Here is a 21,823-nt window from a genome sequence, read left to right as displayed (position 1 = left end):
ACTTGCCCAACAAGTGACATCATTCTGCATTAAAAAAAACAAAAAAGATTTAGATTTTTATTATCGTATTGCAACTTTTCAGGAATAGAAAGCCTGCCGTTTCTATTAGCTTGGATTCCCTATCAATGTCACTGGTGGACGCGTTTCTGAACTTCCCTCCTATGAGACAGAATGAGTAGGGGGTTAGATTTATTAGTTAGGTTGAAAAGTGGTCCTTTAATGAGTCCAATAATTTTCCATAGGTCTACTAATCCTCAAGGTATTTCCCTCATAGTCACCTGTAGTAGTGCACATATGGGAGATGTCCTGACAGCCCCACTGTCTGTATGGGCTTAGTGCTTGAACTAGCCTACATCCAGCTTTTCTAAGTGCGTTTTGACTGCTGAACCATAGGCAATCATGCAAATGCCCAGATATCAACCCACTTGAAAACAGGTCAAAGTGGTATCACATTGGTTGTGGCCAACATCTTCAGCAAACTAGCCACTTTAAATGTTTCTCCATATTATGCAAATCAAGGTTGTAGTACATTAGTCCATGGGCCCCGATACGTTTGCAACCATATTTTGGGTGTACAGTTCCTAAACTTCCCACATTGGTAATAAGCATTCTAAATGTCTAATGACATACTGCAAGCTGCCAAGCTTTGGTCCCATGCAAGTCTGCAGCTGAGCAGACCTCTGCAAAATTCAAAGATTACTGAATCAGACTCCCTAAAATATAGGTGTAGATGTCCAGTTGTCCACACAAGTTCAAATGTATTGAATCATTTTTCCAAGAACTTTCCTTCCCAGACTCAATACCCAAATTACAAAAAGCACAAGTGCATCATTCCAATTAATAGAGCTGTTATGAAGCAAATATTTTGGATTGAAGCCAAAAGTTACCATACCGGAGCAACACAATTACTAAGCTGTATTGCTTCCATTAAAAAGCCACATTTTCCAAAGTATGACAAAACCAGGTTTAAAATTGTATAAGTTTATTTAGCATTCTCACTTTTATACAAGAATAACTCAAGCTTTGTTAGTTAAATAACCCATGTACAACAATTAAAAGTTATTAAACATCAGTCATTACAGTACTGGCAACTCACCCCAGAGCCCTTGCAGTAGATGTCAGACTGCTCAGGCCAACTTAATATACATGGAATGGAGACATTTAAAAAAAAAAATCCTACAAGACACACGCAAAACCTTTTAAAAAAATATATAAGGGTGCCTACTGCTTATATACACACATAAAAATAAGAGCTGAAATTGTGTTCACCACTATTTGATGCCAGGAGCAACCAATAACTATTGGCCACTTACAATGATCTGCTGTTCCAGACACTGCGACTGCTGGCTGCCATGGCCTGACTGCTCTCAAGTCGCTGGAGTTGGCGAGCCAAGGGCAGGAGCAGGTCATTAAGGTGCTGGCTGGAGAAGGTGAAGGCATTGTGAGCCGTGGGTTCCACAGTTGGGGTATTTAGGGGCGAAGTTGTAGTGGAGGGTGGAGTAGAAGAGGTGGAGGAGGAGCATAGAGCAGAGGAGGTCGGTGAGGTGGCAGGGAACGGGGATGAAACAAGCATGTCGTTACTTGGTGACAGGGCCCTGCTGCTCAAAGGAGATGGGAAGTCTCCTGGACTCTGGCCGACATCAGCGTCGTTCATCTTGTTGGGGAGGCGGTGCTGGAAGAGGCAGCGGGTGCCATAGACGCAGAAACCAAAGGCAGAGAATGTACGGCACAAGGCAACGCGAGGCTTCCAACCTTTGACCAGTGGTCCAGGTGTAGCTTTAAACTTATCATCATCACAAACACCACCGTCGGCGTCAGGTGCCTCCAGGCTGAAGTCTTCTCCACTCTCCTCGATGTGCAGGAAGTTGCAGCCTGTGCCGTAAGGGCAAACACCAAACAGCTTCAAGTTACGGCAGGGGACGTTTTTGTGATGGCGGCGAGAGGAAGGGCGCTGCTCCATGGGGCTGTGGACAAACAAGCAGCGGGCGCCATAGGTGCACTTGCCCATCGAGTGGTAGCTGTGACACAGCGCCGTCTTGTACTTGGGGTGCCGGGAAGGTACGTGGAGCTCATGCAGGCCATGGGCAAACTGGCAGCGCTTGGCATACAAGCAGAATCCTGTTGAAGCATAGTTGGTGCACAGCTCCGTCTTGTAGCGGGTAGAGCAGACCCAAGGCATGAAGGAAGGACTGGAAGGCTCTGCCAGAGGCAGTAGGGCCTCGGCGAGAGAAGAGAGTCCGAGTCCAAAATCCTCATCTGGCGTCTCACCGGATAGCAGTTTATCCACCATGTCCTCTTGATAGGGAGGCAGGAACAGATCATCACTGCTGCTCTGTAGAAAGGGAACAGGAAAGCTCTGTAAACATGACCTGACCAATATGCAGTGATGCAAATAGCCTGCATCCTTCGACTCACTAAATTGATTAATGACACAGTCATGTCACCCTGCAGGGGTCCTGGGATGCAATACTGTACTGTCTCTAAAGCCGTTAAGTAAGACTTATAAAATGTCCCTGGGACCCGTCCCAAGGGTCGCATTACATTGAAAACCTATTTACATCACTAAATGCTATATCTGACTTTTGATTTAGCCATTCCAAATGATCATGGAGAGTTTGTTCAATTCAATAGGCCTACCTTTTACAATTTACAAATTGCAGTAAGCAAGGACAACACAAGGTAATTCATCAAATGCATAGTCATTAGTAAACCCGATAAGTTAAAAAGATAAATCAATAATCTGTACATTGAAACTATATACACACGATGCGAGGTCATTATTTGAGCCCATGTCAGTCAAAAATGTAAAGTCTGGAGACAGGAGGTTACCAGTGTACAGGTTGTACATACATAGTATGCCCCAACAGAAATAATTGTTTCAGGCTGAGTTTACCCTTAAGATGTAGTCTCAGTATTTACTAGTTGCCACAAAGTTTCAGTGTCACAGTAAACTAGCTCTGGTCCATAGCCCTAACCTAATGCTAATTCCGCCCAGCATTATGCAGGGCAGAATTACCATTAGGGATATGGAGCAAACAGTGAAACCTAAATATTTTTTAGTCATCAATGCCTGCGTGTTCTACTTCTACCTACCCCAGAAGCATTCTAATGTTTAGTGTGTAGTGCAGCCGTTTAATTTAGCAGTTTGTTAGAGGTAGTTCAATGTATTAATATTAGCCCTGGTCCAATGCTTACAGCGAGTTGCCTTGAAAAAGTGTTCTAATCCAATAAAACAAACTTATATATGCTTTCAAGTTTCAACGTATCACAAATAAAAACTTCCTCACTTACCTCAAGCATGACTGCAGTTTTGTAGAATGCACAGGTTGCAGGACTTTAAGAAATTAAGAAGCAAGCAAATGTTTGTTCAAACTGTAAAATAAAAAAACGGGTACTGTGTTGGCATGGACGTGAACACAACTTGTCACAAGCAAACATGAACGTTTCTAGCTGTCTTTTAACCATAGGCTACATCATCATGTCACCTGCCGCCTTGCCTTTGATTTGAAAATGTGAATCAGCTGTGCTCAGTCGTCACTCGTCAGACGGACATTCCAATCAACCAATCACGTCCAAGTAAAGGCGTGCGTTCTTACGGGTTCATTATGGTTCATTCATTCACTCCTCAGCAAGAGGTAACCGGAGTGAACAGATATCATATTAATAATCTGATGTGATATCAATCTAGAGTATAGATACATGACTGTACCGGTATACTTTATTTTGTTTAATTATTTATTAAATTAATAATTAGTAATAATACTTAATTATATTTATGATAGCCTACAGTATGTATTTCTAGATGCTTCCCTGTGCTGTGCCTGAGAAATGCAGGACATGAGGACAGTCTGTAGAACAATGGTAAACTAGAATCACTAAAGCCTGGAATATTTAGAACCATTTGAACATGTAAATAATTAGATGTATATAAGTCTCTACTAGAACACAGACTCTATAAATCCTGGGAACATTATAAACTGTATAGACTTGAACCATCACTTTATCTTGATTGGTGGTGGAGGGGACCTGTGAGCTGTGTTGTCATATCCACCCCTCAACAATACATGCAATTAAGAGACCAGAGGTCAGTCGCTGTTAAATGCAATTTTATTTAATATTTTTGTTCTCTTCAAACAAAAGCCAAACTATTTACATCTTTTTCAAAAGTTCTTTCTCCAAAACATTTTTTCATTACTAGTATGTTATTTCTATAACATTCAAAAATGCTTTATGCAAAGGAACTGAGCTGACTGGGGTCAAATTTCTATTCAGTGGAGAAAACAAACAAAATGTGACAATCTTTAAAGGATTCGTGTTGGAGCCATCAATAACACAATGGCTTTGACGTACATGAATCAGTCGAAGGTTCTGAAAGAGACTTAAAAACAGTACAGACAAGCACCAAAAATCCTCGGTTATCAACCAACAACTAAAGTCTTCGTTTGACAATAAAAAGTCCAGTATTATATTCAGCTTTGCAGCTACAGTAAACTACAAACGTGTATGCCAACACTATTCTACTTTTTCCTTATGTTATTCAACTACCCACTGAATTTGTAATCACAATATCTCTGATTAGAAACAAAGGACTAGTACGAGCACAGGATTAAATATGGCCAATCTTAACCACTGCAGCCCTATTATACCATTTGACTAGCAGCACTAGTCAAATGGTAGAAGAAATCAGGGAGGTCACCGAGGCCACAGAAATAAATGCTGTATGGTTAAATTTAAAGATGGACACCCCTCGATCTACACTGGTCAATTGGCAAGAGACTATCCACAAGCTGCATACAGAAAATAGTCAATCTCGACTTCCAGAACAATCTGAAGGTCTTGTCACGGAGAAGAAATTACATTGAAAACCTCACTGGAAAGGAGGCAGTAATTGGACAATGGAGTAGCTGTGGATCTCTTCTTCTAACTGAAACAAAAGTCCAATGTTCAACAGCGTGGTCAAAAACACTAGTAATCCAGTGACGAGCTGAAGCAAGCAAATTTCCCAGTAGTAACTACCGTTTTTGACTTACAAACCATTCGGTGACAGTTGAGTCATTAAATCATGAATTCCACTGTGGCTACATCATTTTTATATGGCGTGATAAGAGTAGCCTACAAACAAATCTTGTCCAAAACTAACAGTACATTAAGACGCACATCTGAGCTTAGAATTAACTGTTCTACGAAGACTTTTAAGGATACATAAAAACCAAGAGACAAGGCCGTGACATTTCAAACTAAATCCCTTTCTGTAAGACTGCTCACTTTTATCCTTTCAGTGATGTGACGTAATTTCATTTAGCAATTAAGACACTGACTGTTAAATTACAACTCTATATTCAGTGCCTTCAGACACAGATGGTCAGTGTGGCTACCCACTGCATAGGCAGAACTCCATACAAACAAAAAACAAACAAGGCAAGTGTGAAGCCAAAGTCGAACAAACATCAATTACAATGTCATGCAAGCTTGTTCTAAGAAGCCAAACCATGCTTCCACATCTTTCAATCATACATCTAAAAAACAAAAACAAAACATTAACGATGAAAGACCTTTCATCGTTAAAAACATGTTCTCCCAACAAAGCTTTTTACAAGCTCACAACACGTCAAGATGTGAAGCAAGTTTGTAGATGTGCTATTTTCTGAAGGTTTTTCATTTTCACGCTTTAAAGGCTAGGACACGAGGTTTGGGTTGTGTACTTACCTTGCCATTATGGAACACTAAAGGTGGGCAAAAGAAAATATGAATAATTGATCATTCTAAATATGCTCCTCATTGACATCTATTGCAGTGTAGAGGCACGTAAATGAACACAAACAAAGCTTTATTTATTTTTATATAAAAATGTCAACTTGCTGTTGATTTTACTATTTGAAGATCCTGTCTGTTTTAATCCTATATATATGTACATACAGGTTTCATGATGTTCCTGTTCGTTTATGGGCTAAAAGTGAGCCTCTTCAGTGTATAATGATGTCAATGAGGAGCGTATTTTAAAATTCTAATCAATAGAGCAATTATTTCTAACCCACCTTTGGAGTTACATCATGGCAAGGTAACCACACAACCCAAACCTCTACCAAGTGTCCCAGCCCTTTAAGTCACAAGGTGAAGCTTCTTCTTTTTTTCAAATAAGCTGTTCCTCAATGTGGAACAGTTGTCGCGTTACAATCTGCCTTTTTAAACCAATTCAGCAGATCCCACCAAGTCAGCTCAGTTCCCACCAGTACAGACTCCAGCCCTTTCTAAGCCTGCAGCTTCAACTTTAATCTACCGGTATACGGAAATCAGAACAAATTCACTCTTCATTTAAAGGAAGAATAAGAAGGGGAAAAAAAAGAAAAAAAAGGAAAGGAAAAAAAAAGAAAATGTTGCAAACCACCACCAAAATCTTAATCAAGGACTGTCTCTAGCTCTACTCTGTACCCAACAAGTAACTTGCATTGTACAACAGTGTAGTTAGCGGAGAGAAAAACAGAATGGTGGAAAACTTCTTTCTGATCCAAAGACAGTACACAGGTGGTTGCTAAATTAGGTTTGCGATCGTTCAAAGAAAGGTTTTCAGTTAAGTCGTCCAGGACTGAACTATACAAGTTAAGGCATTTTGAACAGATTACTATTGAAAAAAAAAAAAAAAAAAAAAGGAATAGGAGGAAAATCAAAACAAATATTTACATTATTTACAAGCAGATCGCTCAGGTTTATACTAATGAACATTTCCGCTTATGTAGGTGCGTGCGTGTTTGTTTTGATTGACTCTTGAGTTATGTGCGTAGATGTGGTTCTAGAAGTTATTAATTGTACATCACTTTTTTTGTTACACATGTTGTGCGTTGTCAATTTAGTCTGTGTGTAAAGATCAGTGTTATCCAACTATATTAATATTTATAGGAATTGTGTGTGTGTGTGTGTGTGTGTGTCATGTTGAGAAGTCTTTTGTGTTTTCTTTTTGTACAATTATTTCAGTCCATCTCCTTCTACAGCTGCTTGCTTAGATGTGATCAGGCAAGGTCCACTTGAACTAAAACCCAGCCCCAGATGGTTGCCTGTGCAGGTCGACTTTGACTGGGTATCCAATCCACCGTCGATTAATTTCCGTTGCTGTAGATGATGCCAGTGGCCTGGTACAGTCCAAGTCAAGACAGTAGGCATAGTTCAAAGGTCAGGGGCTGGGGTTAACTGGTAGAAATGTTGGCTGTCGATCTGCATCTTCAGCAAGTGCCAGCCGTCAAAGAATAGCTGGAACCCTGTCAAATCTGTAAAATACACAACACAAATAAAACACATCAGTAATCATCAATAGTGACGTAGTGCAAACTTAGTTTAGACTAGTCATTGGTTAGACATGGGTTAAGGTTAGTTTTAGGTGTGCTGCCCCGTGGGAGGTTAGGTTTTACGGTGAGGGTTTGAGATGGGTTCTGTCTAAACTAAGTACTGCACCCAGTGAAACAAAAACAAACAATTTCACCAGGGGGCGCAACAAGAAATGCCAAGTGGTGAAAAACAAGCCTCAAACAAGGCAACCGTGAATTGTGCAAAGTTGAAGCATGGACAAGTTTGCAGACAGAGTGCTATAGACAAACAAACTAAAAACAGGGAAGGAAACGGAAAAAGATCTCTTACCAAGTTGAAGCACCTTTCTCATGGTCATAGTATTGCTCTCCAGACAGGCAGCAGTCTCGGTGGTGAACCGATAGTCGGAGACAATTGTCCATCCTAACGTCCCTTCCAAATCTCCTCTCATCTGCCTCATTTCACGGTTTGTCTGTTGACCAGACACTCCAGAAAGGACAAAATGTGGCTATGAAACATCCATTGTGACAGTCATTCTGTCAGTCATGGAGCCACTGTAGCATGTCCCAGACCTCAGTCCATGTCATGTTCCCCTCCGTCCCTGGTCATAGCAGGGGTACTGGCAAACTAAGGGAAACCCACCATAAGTTTATGTGTCAAACTATATTAAAAAAAAGAAAAAAAGACTTGTTTTCTGTAAGAACATTCACTCCTTTCGATCAATGTTTCATGAATTTTCCTTCATCCTTTTTGCAATTCTTTTTTTTTTGTTGGTTTTCTGAAAAGTAATACAAAAATATGGTTATATACAGGAGGTTGGTGAGAAGACATGCTTCTCTAGTCTCTTATTTCAGTTTTGGGAAGATCTCGTTTTCAGTGACTTTGCTGAAGTCATCATAGCATTCCTCCTGTTGTGTAATTGTGCTCCCATCCCCAAAATGGTACCTCACAGCTTGAATGAACAAAAGTGCATAGGTGAGTTGGGTGAGGGCAGGGTGTGAGTGCTTACTGAGGGCTGAGGTGAGGAAGAGTGCACTGATAAGGTGTACCCATCATGGCCCCCACTCAACTCCCTCCAAAGGTTATGTGTAGCCCCTGCACTCCACTCTCCACATAAGTGTAGACAATCTTTGATTTTTACTCCTCTTTGCTCTTTTGTTGATCATCAAGTCTCAATTAAGTCCATGACCAAATGCAAAAGGTCCAATGTGAGGATCTTGTCTTGTCCCGTGTCATCGCGAGGCTGTGCCACTCTTCCTCAAAAACCAACGCCACTCTATGTCCATATGGCAGAAGCGCACTTTGCAAACCCCACCCATCTGACGAGGGGGGGGAAAAAAAGAAAGAAAAAAAAAGAAAACTGCACCCACAGAAATCCGTGTGGTTTGTAAACAACCAAAACTCCAGTATGGAATAAAAAGAGTCCTTTCTTTAAATTCATATAGTCAATAGTTTGTACGACCAAGGATTGTTAGAGGCAGTGTTCAACTGTATCCATCCCGAGTTCTTTTTTTTTCTTCTTCTCCGTTTGTAAAAGGAAAAAAAAATAAAGGAGGAAAGAAAGACCTCACAAAACTCACGTCTTTGAAGTTCCATTTTTGAAATCTTTTGAGGAAAAACAAATCTGGTATCAGCACGGTTGTTGTTTTTTTGGAATACATTCAATATTTTCTTAAGAAAGAAATAATACAAAACGCACTTCACATGGCGGTAATGAAAAAAAAAGAAAAAAAAAGAAAGAAAACTAAATCAGGGTAATTTCTTTTCTTAAAACAAACAAACAAAAATAGCAGCCCCAAGTGCTCATATTCTTAGTCCAAATACTTTTTAAACTTTGTATATAATGTATATATTCATATATATTTTTCAATTAAAAAAAGAAAACTCGTCATTATCAAATTGCAACAACGAATAAGTAACACAATATGCTAACATGTCATATGCACCGTCCTGTGCACTTGCACATTTAGATGCTGAATTTTTTTTTCTTTAGCAGTCAGAAACTCGACACCTTTCATTCACAAGTTCGAGAGCTGACAAAAGGCAACGTGATCACACCCCAGGAAAACAGACTGGACTGAAGCCTGACTTAGACTTGGTTGAACATCGTGTCGCGCAGCAAAAATAAGCCAATGTACAAGCTTGCTGTATTCGTTGAGAGACACTGACCCACAACAAAGTATAACTCAGGCGTAACCTTCCGATGGATCACCCCCAGGCTACACTAGAAATATTCTTACCATATAAAGTTACATACATTACATACACTGTGCTGAGCACTGACACAGGTCACACTCGCTCTCAAAAAAGTTAATGTCTCAATGGCCACTCAACCTATCCAAGTTCTTAGGCACAAATGTGCATTCATACACATACAAAAAAGCACATGCACACAATGAGTACCTGTAGTCTTAAAAACTCACTTCTATGACCAGTAAATGAACATGCACACACACACACACACACACACGCACGCACGCACGCACACATCCACACTCGGATACACACGCGTGCACGACAATGTCCCTCATGATTTGCTCCGTCTACAAGTCCTCAGAGGGCCGGAGACGGTTCCCCCAAGGGGAGAAGCTAAGGAAACACAAGACAAACAAAAAGTGGTGGTCAATGTAAAGATGAGCGCGCAGAGCTAACATTTACAAATGTATGCATTTCTATTATGTCTTTCTGGGGATGAAGAGCTGGTGAGAGAAAGGATGTGTTGTGCAATTGCCCTCTCTCTCTCTCTCTCATTCATTCGTCCATTCACTCACTCACTCTCACAATAAAGTCCCCATTTGGAAGAGGGACACGCACATTCTATACATGAGAATACAAAATTATCATCTGAACAAAAAGACAAAAATGGCCTCTTATGTTTCATACATCTTGGTAAGCAATGAAAGGAAAAAAACAAAAACATTGTGCAGACTGGTATATTACTGATACACACCAACCATCACAATCAGTCACTCTTTACACATTCACAAAAATATTCATCTCTATATCTAACCCCATTTGTTTTTGATTTTTTTTGTCGTTTTTCTAATGCTTTTTTTTTAGGCAAGTGCAAATGTTCAAGTTTTTTTATAATCCATTTTTCAATAGCTTTACTTTTTATATAAATGTAAAAAAAAAATGCTTAAACAAGAGAGAAATATCAACAGTGTTTGTCTTTCAAGAGAGGATTTGCTTTCTGATAAGGTTTCTACTTAAAAAAAAAAAAAAAAAGGTCCCCCTGACTTTGAAAACCTACAGGCTTCCCCCCCCACCAAGGTTGCATCACCGCCCCGCTTCCAGTTCGGATTTCCCACCCACCAACATAGAGCATTGTGTGTATCTAATACACACACACCCCCTATGTCCACTGATTCTCAACAAAAGAAATACAAAAACAAAACAAAAAAAAATACCCTATTCAAATCCCATCTTAATAAAGTGCATTAGTTCAGTATAAGGTGCTTAATCTTTTTGAGTGCCAGAGGAAACCCATCTTCCTTTAAACCTCACCCACCCTCTCCCCCGCTCAAGTGATCAATTGGTGCAGCAGGGAGCCCTTTTTTTGTCTGTTCCGAGGGAGACGAAAGAATGGGAGGCACAGAGATTCAACGTCCTCCCACCTCCTCGCCACCTCCCTCGCCCTCTTCTCCCTGTCCCCACACAGCCCCGCCCCCACCCCACCCCGCCCCCACCCCCTTGCCCGCTTCCCCCAGCAGTGCACATTCGTTATCATGTTTTGTCTGATTAAAAGACAAGAAGGCCTCAGGTAGCTATTGCTGCTGCGCTGCGTCACATCAGTAATCCTCCACCATCTCCATCTCATTCAGGCTCAGACAATCGCCTGTGTTATGGAATGAGTACCCTGCAGGGAGAGAGAGAGGGAGGGAGGACAAGGGAGGAGAAAGACGGAAGACAAAAGAGGGAGGGAGAGGAGACGGCACAAAGTGAATGGGGAGGAGTAGTGAGTGGCCGTCACAGGCAGAGAGAAGACAGACTATGCACCCGCTGCACACAAGTGGAAACTGAGCTACATTTCCTAAGCATCTGTCCACTGTACCAAGACATCAAGAGACACATACTTCCCACACATTACAATCACCCCTCGGAGATTTATAAAACATGACTAATGACAAAAGAAACTCCCATATCTGCTGGGCGAAGTACAACAAATGCGCAAACACAGCAGCAAGATTCGTGAGCTGCTGTGATAGGAGGATATCGAATCACCTTAAAGACTACTAATCATTGTGTGAATCCCTACTTGATTTCTTGGATATTTTCTTGGATATAAACCGTGTCACGTGACATGTGCGTTGGATGCCCGTGATAATCGTTTATGGAAGCATTAGACAGTAGAGAGAATGGCAGCGTTATGTGCGTCAATTGACGCTAATTTCCATCCAAGTTATCTGTCCGTCCGTCTGTGTCCGTCACGCTCACAACTAGCCGGCTCTGGTGTGTGTGTGTGTGTGTGTGTGTGCTTGCATGTAGCTTTACGTCAAGTCACGTCAAGTTGCAATACGTCGCAAAAAGTATTGATGTGGAAACTGTTTATACAGTATGGAAACTGTTTATACAGTATATGACTATGGTGGAGACAGATATCCGTTGCATCTCTGCGCTTATGTGTGATATGTCCAGTTAAAGCACCATTCTGTCGCCGTACAGTACCGCTACATTGGGCTAGAACACAGGTATAGTGCGAGCCAGCCTGTACTGTACCATGACCAAAATGAACAGGGAGATGACAGCAGAACAACACTGGCAGGCACAGAGAAGCGAAAGGGGCCATCTTGTGGCAATAGACTGTAATAGCAGTCTGATTACAAAATGTTTAATACTCATTTCGACCAATAACGCGACCACATGGCCACGTTAAAATTAATTGCTTGGCACTATAGTGCCAGTCAGTCTGACCAGAAGCAGGTATAAAACACATCCCCACTTGCCATAAGAAATCACGCTCTTGTGAAGTGAGGGCGCCTGGTAAGGTTTGTTTAAAGTAGCCTAAACAAACATTAAAAAGTCCATAGACTTGGTTGGTGACGCAATTTCCGAAAGACAGACGTTGGAGGGGCTATCGGCCCTCCAAAACATCTGTGGCGTCATGAACCTGTGATGGTGTGGATGATGAGGCCTCCTACCTAAGATGCTGGGGTCAGAGTGCAGCATCATGGGCTGTTTCTTCTTCAGCTTTCCTCCCTGGTTGTCATAGAGACCAGCCTTGCCCATCTGTGCGGCCTGGAACATGGACTGCAGGGTGTTTGGGTTCATGCCCCGCATAGAGTCCTGGAGAACACAGACAGGAGACAAGGGGGGGTGGAAAGGGTCAAGTAAAAACTATAGGAAGCACTATTTCATACAAAATATCTCAAAATTGTACATTTTAAATCAGGACAATTGAATTCCCCTGCGACCCATAAAATGTCTTCTAAAATAGAAGTGTAATTTGGTCTCGGGACCAAGCAACATTTAGTGGGTACCCTCCCTTCAACAATGCAATATCTAGTGGGTACCCTCCACTCAACAATGCGATATCTAGTGGGTACCCTCCATTCAACTCACTGTCCACAGTGTCCAGTGAGTATTCTAAATGCCTCAGTGTCAAGTTACACACAGTAGACGGAAGTTGAGGATTTACCTGCAGTGGGAAGTTCATGTTTAGTCCAGCCACTTCCTTTGATAGCTGAATTCACAAGAAACAATGAAGACATTAATGACTGCATTGGACACAACGCCATTTCAGAGGATGTTGTCACACGCACGCACGCTGCTGTTGACCACAGTTTATTGGCTTTAAACTGTTAGCCATTCAAGTTGTTGTAGTCACTAACAATATTTGGGAAAAATTTACATTATGTTGATATTGTTGCTGTCGGGCAGAAAGAAACGTCAATGAATGTGAAAGTAGTGTAAAGTAGCAAAAATAGTCGATATACCAGCTCACAACGGGCCACGATGTTGAGCTTATGAATCTGCTATACTAGCCGTTTGTGAAGCATTTTTAAGTAAAAATTGTCCGGGGTGCTTACAAAAGCCCGAGTAGACGTTCAAATGTCCACCAAACGTGTTTGAAAGTGAAATCTCTCTTTAAAGTGGCCAAGTGGATTTGTGGGGTTTTATGAATATTTAACCAATAAAATAGTAACACCATCTTGTGACTAAATGTCCACACCAGGAGCCAGTTGCACCACCTGCCACCAAGTTCAAACGTAGCCTGGTTATAGCTGAAATTGCTTTTTCAAGTCAAGACTTTATGCATTACTAAAAGGCCATTTAAGCTAAACTAGGCTAAGGTTGAACGTAGTGTGAGGTGGTGCAACTGGCTACTGATCCATTGGAACCCATGCTACCCCCCCCCTTGAAAAGTAACATTTTGGCTGTACAAGGTTTCCACCCGGTAGAGAGACGATCTGATTAGTGAAACATAATCCTGAGCATATGACTCGATGTAAGGTTTTCCGTCATGCGTGTGGCCTGAGCCCCGACCTGCTGCTGCTGTCTCTGTTGGTTGGCTTTCTGTTTGGCACGTCGCTCCAGGAACTGTTTGGCGAACTCTTTGGCTTCCACTGTGTCCCCTAGGTAGGACCGGATGAAGTCCAGCACTGCATAGGGAGACTCCACCTCCTTCAGGTACGCCACGATAGTGGCAACTTCACAAAACAACAGCAAAGAATGACACGAGTATCATTAACTGGTCAGGTGACACAAGCAGCCGTCTCCATTGTGCATCTGTCCACCCCCCTTTTTAATTTTTTATTTATTATTATAATTTTTTTAAACGTGAATGTTTCTCTGTCACAACATCCCGGTCGTTGTTTTCGTTCATTTTCCCCGACGTTCTTGTGTTGGTTCAATCACTGTGTTTTGTTATGGCTTTCCTGTAGCTAAAGTTAGCTCATGACATTAGCCGTTGTCACTCGCTTGGCGCTGCAGCGTTGCAGAGTGTTTCAGGGCTTAGGGGAGGCAGCGGGCCAAGCATGACTAGAAGCACTAGTGGTTCAGAGTCAGACTCAGAGTATGGGGGTCAGATTCCCATTGGCTTAGGCAGCGTTTCAGAGTATGGGGTCGGGACTCCCATTGGCTTAGGGGCAGCCAATCATGACTAGGTCGCCAATAAAAACGGGCCTCTTGTATGTCAAAAAGGTTTGAGTCATTAACAATAGTACAAGGAGAGTAAAGACAAGTCATGCCAGGAAAACACACAGAGGGGAAAGGCTTAACACTGTTTTTTTTTGTGTGAAAAAGACAGATTGTTGCCCGCTGGTGTCATGCACCAATAATAGCAGATCTACAAGTTCACAATACGTCACACTGCAATGCATTGCACACCGAAAATAGTAGTGAGCTCACCAAAATAGCACCATAAATTCTGCATGTCTGCAGTGCAAGCTTGTAGATTGGCTATTTTCTGTGTGCAACATTGGTGCTCACACACAGTCACACACACACACACACACACACACACACACACACACACACACACACACACACACACACACACACACACACACACACACACACACACACACACACACACACACACACACACACACACACACACACACACACCTATACAGTATATCTCAATCATTAAGGGCTTGATTTACTTCATTGAGCATGGTATTGCACATCTATAATATCAGACAAGCTATTTTCTGCGTGTGGCATCATTCAGCACACTAGGTTTTAATCGGGGCTTTTAATAAGAGCTGTCCTACCGTCCAGAGAGGAAGAGGAGTTGTTGGCGGAGGTGTTGAGGGCGTGCAGCATCTGTTCACACCAGGTGGTGAAGCCGTCCTGAGGCTTCATGCCCTGTAGCAGCTTCAACAGCTTCTCCTCCTCCTCCGTGCGCTTACGACGCATCATGTACTGTTCGCTGGAGACACACGCATACAGTTACGTTAGTTTTGCACTTTCAGAGTTTGGGGTTTTACTTTGCGTCACTCACAGACAATTGCGTTGACCTTAGGGTAGGATCGACTGATCGCTGAAGACACACCAGACCCTGATTCATGAGATTGTATTGTCTCTAGATTAATTATATTTAAAGCCAGGAATTTCTACAGGCACCAGTTTAACTGTGCCAGGCAAAAACTACAAAAGAAACTACAAATGGCGGGTCCTATGACGCGGCATCTTGACCCGGAAGCATTCGCCACATCGTGTCCGTCGCTTAGTCCAGCCCTACGTTAGCATGAAACACGCCAATATGCTAACCGGAGCAACGCGCAAGGTTTTTATTGACATCCTACTTTATCTCATATCACCTCATCTGAGCTTCAATTCCGAGATAAACTCCGCTGAAGATCGTGGCCATTATGGGACTCTATGGAGAGCAAATTTTCAAATTTTGTTTCCCCTGGGCGTTCCAAGATGGATGCCGGTTTTGAGTCGTAGGGGCCCGTATCCAAGAGGCGTACATTACAGTATCATGTTGGCTGTGTTGGTGTGCGATATGTTTTCACCATATAAACACAAGAGTGAGACCCATCTTCTGCCCACATTCTAACTATTTCTGAAACTGCGAGTTCATTCCGATTCCATCTGCCCCTTGTATAGAACTTGGCTCCCCGAATTCCACAAATAAAATATATTATGGAATTTAAAAAAATCACACCGTGTGAACCGAGTGGTGCAACTCCCCTCTCTCTCTCTCTCCCCCCTCTCCTCTCTCTCTCTCTCATATTAGCAGGCAAGAGTCTGTCAGCACTGTCTCTCTCTCTCTGTTTCTGCATGGCACAACAGCGCCCCTACTGGTACTCATACTGGTGCTCATACATAGGTGAACACATACACAGGTGAACACATGGGTGTACACGGACATTGCTGGTGGTAGGAGTGGTTGCACCACTCAAAAAACAAGTTGTTAATCAAATATTTAGAAACCAAAAAAGGCATCAAAAGTTTCAACAAACACAGTTACCTGAGAGAGGGGCTGCTGCGGCTGTTCTTCATGCCCATGTTGTTGTTGCCGCGCATGGTGACCTGGTTCTTGACCGCCTCGTCCCACATGCCCATGCCCCCGGACGAGCCCCCGCTGCCGGCCTTACCCTCCAGGCCGCCGGGCCCTCCCCACATGCCCACGCCGTCCGCCCACTGGCTGCCCATGGAGGAACCCCCCATCGACATGCCAGCGTGCTGCAGAGAGAGAGAGAACAGAGAGACATCGGGACAGTGAGGTTATTGTCACAAACAGCATAGCCGTTTTTATTTCCAGGGAGAAAAAAAAAGTCTGGGTCCGCGTCCACTTCAATTTGGCATAGAGTAGCGCAAACGTTGATCACTCTCATTTCTGATCGTCTTTGTTAAATTGAAGCACACACGCACACCCGTACACACACAAAACACACTCCTCTCTCTCTCTCTGTCGCTCTAATTAATTAGTCTCATGTCCAGCAGCTGCGCACAGTTTCTCAGCTGCCTATGCCATAGAAAGCATAGGTGAGTTCCAGGCTACAAACAGCAGGACAGGAACACATGACATGTTTCTGTGTGATATTGACTTGTTATATTGTAATTACAACAATGTTGAATATGTCCCTATAATATCTCCCAATGCTTTCTATAGTTTTGTCCTATTCATGAATGGAAAATAATAATTACCGCAGAATCGGCCAAATGGCGCAGATTAAGCACAGGATTCTTTGTGGGTTTTTTTCTCCAAAAATGCTGTATAATCGTTCAAACGTTCTGCATATTTAGCAACTTTTCTGCATATTTAACAACTTCCTGCAATTTCAATGCATAAAATCAACATAAAGAGGTAGACAAAACAGGAAAGGGCGCACACCGGTGTTGGTGAGGTGCTGGCCTAAGTAAAAATTAGAAAAAGGCTGCATACTCGTAGCCACGATGCTGTATATTTATTGTTATCCAACGTTTCAACCTTTCGGCCTTCTTCCCTGAAGAAGGCCTTTTTCCTCATTTTTACTTAAAATCAACATAAAACCTTGCATATTTTAATCGCAAATTTCCGGAGAGTCTAAATCACTATAGTTTACTCACGCGCTCTCTCTGCTGCTGTGCCCTCTGCTGCTGCTTCAGGAGCCTCTCGGCCTCCTGCATCTCCAGCAGGGCCAGAGCCGGGGGCTTTCCTGACTTGGGGATGCCGGAGGAAGGAGACCCGCTCCAGCCTGAGCCACTGGCCCCGGGCCCCTGCTGCTGGGGGGCCTGCTGCAGCAACTTCATGATCAAATCCTGCTGCTGGCGACACTGAAAAGACAAGGATCACATGATTTAATTAGGAAGAACCAAAATATAAGCCTTTTCTTGGTTCAGATTTCTTAATCCGTTGTTTTTCTTTTCTTCTGGTTAATTTATTTTTTCCCCCCTTTTTTAATTGGGTATGATTTGCAATTATAGAGCATCAGAGTCCAACTCTCCAAGTCTGAATTGACGCGTTCTACCCGGGTCACGTCTTTCCCCACATTCTGAATTTCCATACTGGTTTAATATCGCATCAAATATATGGCAAGAAAACGTGAAGCCAAACAAAAATAAGTTTTAGACTTATGTACCTGTACACAAGATGTAACAATAAAGTACAACGTTGAACCTTGAATGTTACCGGTGCCGAATTAGTTAATTTTTTTGCCAAAAACTCATCAAAAATGACTATCGTGAAGCGACATGAACGATACAAAGCCACTTCCCTGACATATTGTATATTTTTGGACCACAATTCTGATATTAGACGAATCAAACGATTCTATGATAACCCAATGTTATAATATTCTCCATAGAGAAATGACATCCGCGACCCAGAGGATAAACGAGTGACGTCAGGACTTCGCTAACCGCAAGGTTGCCAGTTTGAACCCGGGCTTCCCCAGAGTTAGTGTCGAAGTGTCCTTGAGCAAGACACTGAACCCCTAATTGCTCCTGATGTGCTGGTTGGTGTGTGAATGTGTGTGTGCAGTGAATGGGTGAATGCAATGCATTATCTATGTAAAGCGCCTTGGATAAAGGCGCTAAATGTGACATTAAATTATGAGCATAACTTATTTTTTGCAAACTCATCTGCAAGATTAGTTTAATTTGATTCATAACTAAACTGTAAATAACGCTTTAACAAACCCTATGTGGTTCATCAATTCAGCTTTTTCAGAAAACTGTCAGGACGTAGAAGACATTTTTAGAATCTGATCTCAGGTCAGTTAACCCCAGTATAGCTCTTAACCACTGTAACCATTGTCCTCCCCTCACCTGCTTGCGTCTGAACAGCTCCTCCTCCTCCCTTCTCTTCTGCTCCTCCTGCTGCCTTCTCTTCTCCTCCCGTCGCTTGCGCTGCTCCTCTTCCTCACGCTTCGCCCTGAGTTCGGCGTCTCGTCTGTCTTGCTGGAGCTGGAAGAGGTTCAGGGCTTATTAGTGTCAAGCGGTGTCGATTTCGTCGACCAAAAAAAAACTATGAAGCGTCACATGCTTGTGGATCGGCTATTTTCAGCATGATGCCAATAGAGCGTTGCAGTCCCGGGCCCCTTTGATTACGACGCCAGGCCCAGGAAATAGTTCCCAATGCATTTTTCCCATAGACATTACAAAACGTATTTATTTAAAGACCTTACAAAGCCAACTCTTGTCGTGACAAATCATGACAACACAATATTTTGGACCAAAAAAAGAATTACAAAGAAGAAAACAATAATTCTAATCTAATTATTTGTTCAGCCCAATTTTTTTTGTTTGTTGTCATGATTTGTCACAACAAGAGTTGGCTTTGTCCGCGGCGTAAACGTCTTTAAATACTTTCTGAAAAGTCTATGAGGAAAATGAACGGGGATTTCTTTTCCGGGGGCGGGACTGCGACGCTCTATAGAATCAGCCGTTTACAACGCTGTCGAGGCGTGCCAAACTACATTGTCCACTAAATGATGATTTTGGTGACTGAAATCTCTTTATGTATAAATGACATCTGAAGATGTACAAATATGTAGCAGGAACGCATTTTATTCTAAATGTTCTAAACGCTTGATTTAGCATTCGGCCTCCCAGGGGGGGGCGACTGAGCTCACCTTTTGAAGCTGTTCGAGAGTTGGACCCTGAGTAGAAGAATTCATTGTTAAGTCCCAAAGATTGGCTTCACCGCCTGCAGCAGAAAAGAAAAGGGTGGGGTTGATTTAAATCTGTCAGGGACGATAGTGTGTGTGCGGCTGTGCGCATGCGTGTACATATTATTTGTGTACGCATTACAATACTTGTGAGGGCCAAATGTCCCTGAAAGTATAGTAGAATTTCTGAAACAAACATTGTGAGGATAATCGTCCTGGTCCTCGCAAGAGATGGCTGTTTTTTATGATTTGTTTGTTTTTAGAGTAAGGTTCCGGTTGGGATTAGGTTTACGGATTATGAATTTAGAGGTTATGTTTAGGGGCAGGGATGGATTTAATACTGTGAGCACCAAATATATATATATATATATACCAAAATATGCACCAAAACTAGCCACTCTAAAACTCTACGGGAGGATGCGAGCTTGTAGATCTGCCGTTTTCTGTTTTAGGGTTAACCCATTTTGAACCCCTTTTGGTGTTTTAAACATTATATTATAATTTAGCTATTGAAAAATAGCAGATCTACAAGCTCATAGCGCGCCACCGAGTGGCATGCTACGAGCTTGTAGGTCTGCTATTTTTGAAAAATCGTAAAAACGTGTCGCAAATCTTTGAATATATATTCTTTCAAAGTGAATGTTTTGAACTTTAAATGTGTCTAAATGGGTTAAAAATGGCAAAATAACTAAAAAAGAGAAAAAAAAGGCAGTAATGAAATCACCACCCTAAGTAATTATCTACATGACACAAATGTGTGTAGTTGTACCTGACGGCTGTGAAGCTGAGGTATGCATGTCCCACATGGACCCTGTGTCTGGCACTGACATCGACCTGTTCATCGAAGGTATCATACCCTGCTCACTGCACCTGGAACGCACACATCACAACCAAATGACATTACAGAAAAGCACTTCCGATATCAAGACACGACAAGATCAAAACTACACATGTGCACAATAGAGCGTCGCAAATGAATCCCGATGTATTTTTCCCGTAGACATTTCAAAACTTATTTATTTAAAGACCTTTCGTCGTACGAAGCCAACTTGAGTCGTGACAAATCATGACAACACGCACAATATTTTGGACCAAACAAATAATTACAAAGAAGAAAAACAACAAAAAAAAAGTGTTGTAACATGCCGTTCTTTTCTACTTTCTAATTCTCCGTTTGTCATGATTTGTCACGACAAGAGTTGGCTTTGTCCGCGGCGTAAACGTCTTTAAATAAATACTTTCTGAAAAGTCTATGAGGAAAATTAACGGGGATTTCTTTTCCGGGTCTCTTGAGGGGGCGGGACTGCGACGCTCCATATACCATACTGTACAATAACCTACAGTATTAGACAGCTGTTCAAAACTGTACCTGTACACAGATAATCAGCTGCTAAGTTGTTAACTAGCTAGCATGCAAAATGTCCTTTTGTCTTCAATTTAATTTGCTAGTGGTGTCAATAGTTGACAGGATGTTGATATGTCCCCTTGCGAGAATCATCCATATACTGAACACACACACACACACACACACACACCTGTTAATGAGCTGGAATAGCTGCTGCTGTTGGAGCTGCTGATAGATGGTGGCGGCTGCCAGCTCCTGTTGCTTCTTGAGGCGATCCTGCTGGTCCAGATTGCCCTGCAGTGGAGGAGGACAAACACAGAGACACATGGTTCAATACACACACATACAGGACGTCATTCTGTTTAAAGAGCAACATGAAAGAGCAGAGTTCTTAACAAATGCTTTGGCTTTACTGGTACTCAAGACCAAGTCTCCATGTCCACATTTGCACCGGTGCAGTTTTGGCCCTCAAAAAAGAATATCCCTGTTCAATAACGGCCCATGTCAAATATTGTTCTCCCCCCCCCCCCGAAAGCATCCCTAAAAGACATTTACAGTACCATTATATTTGCTTCATCTTTAGTATTGCAGTAAGTATGAATATGTATAAGCTGTATCCAACAGAATCCGGGTAATAGTACCACAGTATCAACATAGCCGCAATTTGCAACACTAGATTTAAAAAAGATAATACCCTCCAGTGACAGGCAGTCCATTGATGCAAATTGCATTTGCTTGTATTTAACAACGTTAAACCTCACCAACATCGCAGCTGTAAGCCAAGCTTGAATTATCCTCTTTCCGTCTACAAAGCTTTACCGTAGACATGTTATGAGCTACTTTCTGTCCAAAATATTCAGAGCATATTCAGAGCGGCCAAGTTTTCCACCAGCCAGAAAACGTCTTTGGAAGTGTTTTATCTGAGCAGGAAAAACACGACGCATGGCCTCTCGGAATACGCTCGGATTTTTTTTGGACATACATGTCTACGGAGCAAAAAGCTTTGCCGTTTGAAAGAGGATAATTCAAGCTTGGCCGACAGCTGCAATGTCGGTGAGTTTAACGTTGTTTAATACAAGCAGTTTGCGAAATGCAATTTGGATCAATGGGAGGGTATTGCAACTCTGTATCAACA

At 42.3% G+C, this 21,823-nt stretch overlaps 2 protein-coding genes and 1 long non-coding RNA gene across 5 annotated transcripts in view; all 3 read right to left on the bottom strand.

Annotated features, from left to right (window-relative positions):
- Positions 1-1,309: 1,309 nt before the first annotated feature.
- cth1 (cysteine three histidine 1) lies at positions 1,310-2,290 on the bottom strand (the record flags this gene model as incomplete). Its single annotated transcript, XM_080792303.1, has 1 exon — positions 1,310-2,290. The coding sequence occupies one exon, from the start codon at positions 2,288-2,290 to the stop codon at positions 1,310-1,312; it is 981 nt and encodes a 326-aa protein (XP_080648429.1).
- A 1,799-nt stretch (positions 2,291-4,089) lies between these two features.
- LOC308335737 lies at positions 4,090-10,916 on the bottom strand. The gene is made up of 2 exons (XR_013966089.1): positions 7,627-10,916; positions 4,090-7,259 (listed from the first exon to the last, which is right to left on the bottom strand). It is a non-coding gene; the product is annotated as an uncharacterized lncRNA (long non-coding RNA).
- Positions 10,917-11,006: 90 nt separating this feature from the next.
- Positions 11,007-21,823, bottom strand: part of gigyf1a (GRB10 interacting GYF protein 1a) — a 36,143-nt gene continuing 25,326 nt past the window's right edge. For all 3 annotated transcript variants that reach the window (XM_080791826.1, XM_080791827.1, XM_080791828.1), the window contains 11 exons: positions 20,879-20,982; positions 20,113-20,213; positions 19,308-19,381; positions 18,502-18,639; positions 17,302-17,508; positions 16,220-16,434; positions 15,015-15,172; positions 13,783-13,946; positions 12,935-12,979; positions 12,438-12,582; positions 11,007-11,155 (listed from right to left, as the gene is read on the bottom strand). In XM_080791826.1, the coding sequence (XP_080647952.1) occupies positions 11,088-11,155; positions 12,438-12,582; positions 12,935-12,979; positions 13,783-13,946; positions 15,015-15,172; positions 16,220-16,434; positions 17,302-17,508; positions 18,502-18,639; positions 19,308-19,381; positions 20,113-20,213; positions 20,879-20,982 (1,419 nt within the window). In that variant the 3' untranslated portion in view covers positions 11,007-11,087. The remainder of the gene's footprint in view (positions 11,156-12,437; positions 12,583-12,934; positions 12,980-13,782; positions 13,947-15,014; positions 15,173-16,219; positions 16,435-17,301; positions 17,509-18,501; positions 18,640-19,307; positions 19,382-20,112; positions 20,214-20,878; positions 20,983-21,823) is intronic.

This window comes from Protomyctophum bolini (genome assembly GCF_963924005.1).
Source record: "Protomyctophum bolini genome assembly, chromosome: 20".
Lineage (NCBI taxonomy): Eukaryota > Metazoa > Chordata > Actinopteri > Myctophiformes > Myctophidae > Protomyctophum > Protomyctophum bolini.
This window is presented reverse-complemented; position numbering and strand designations above follow the sequence as displayed.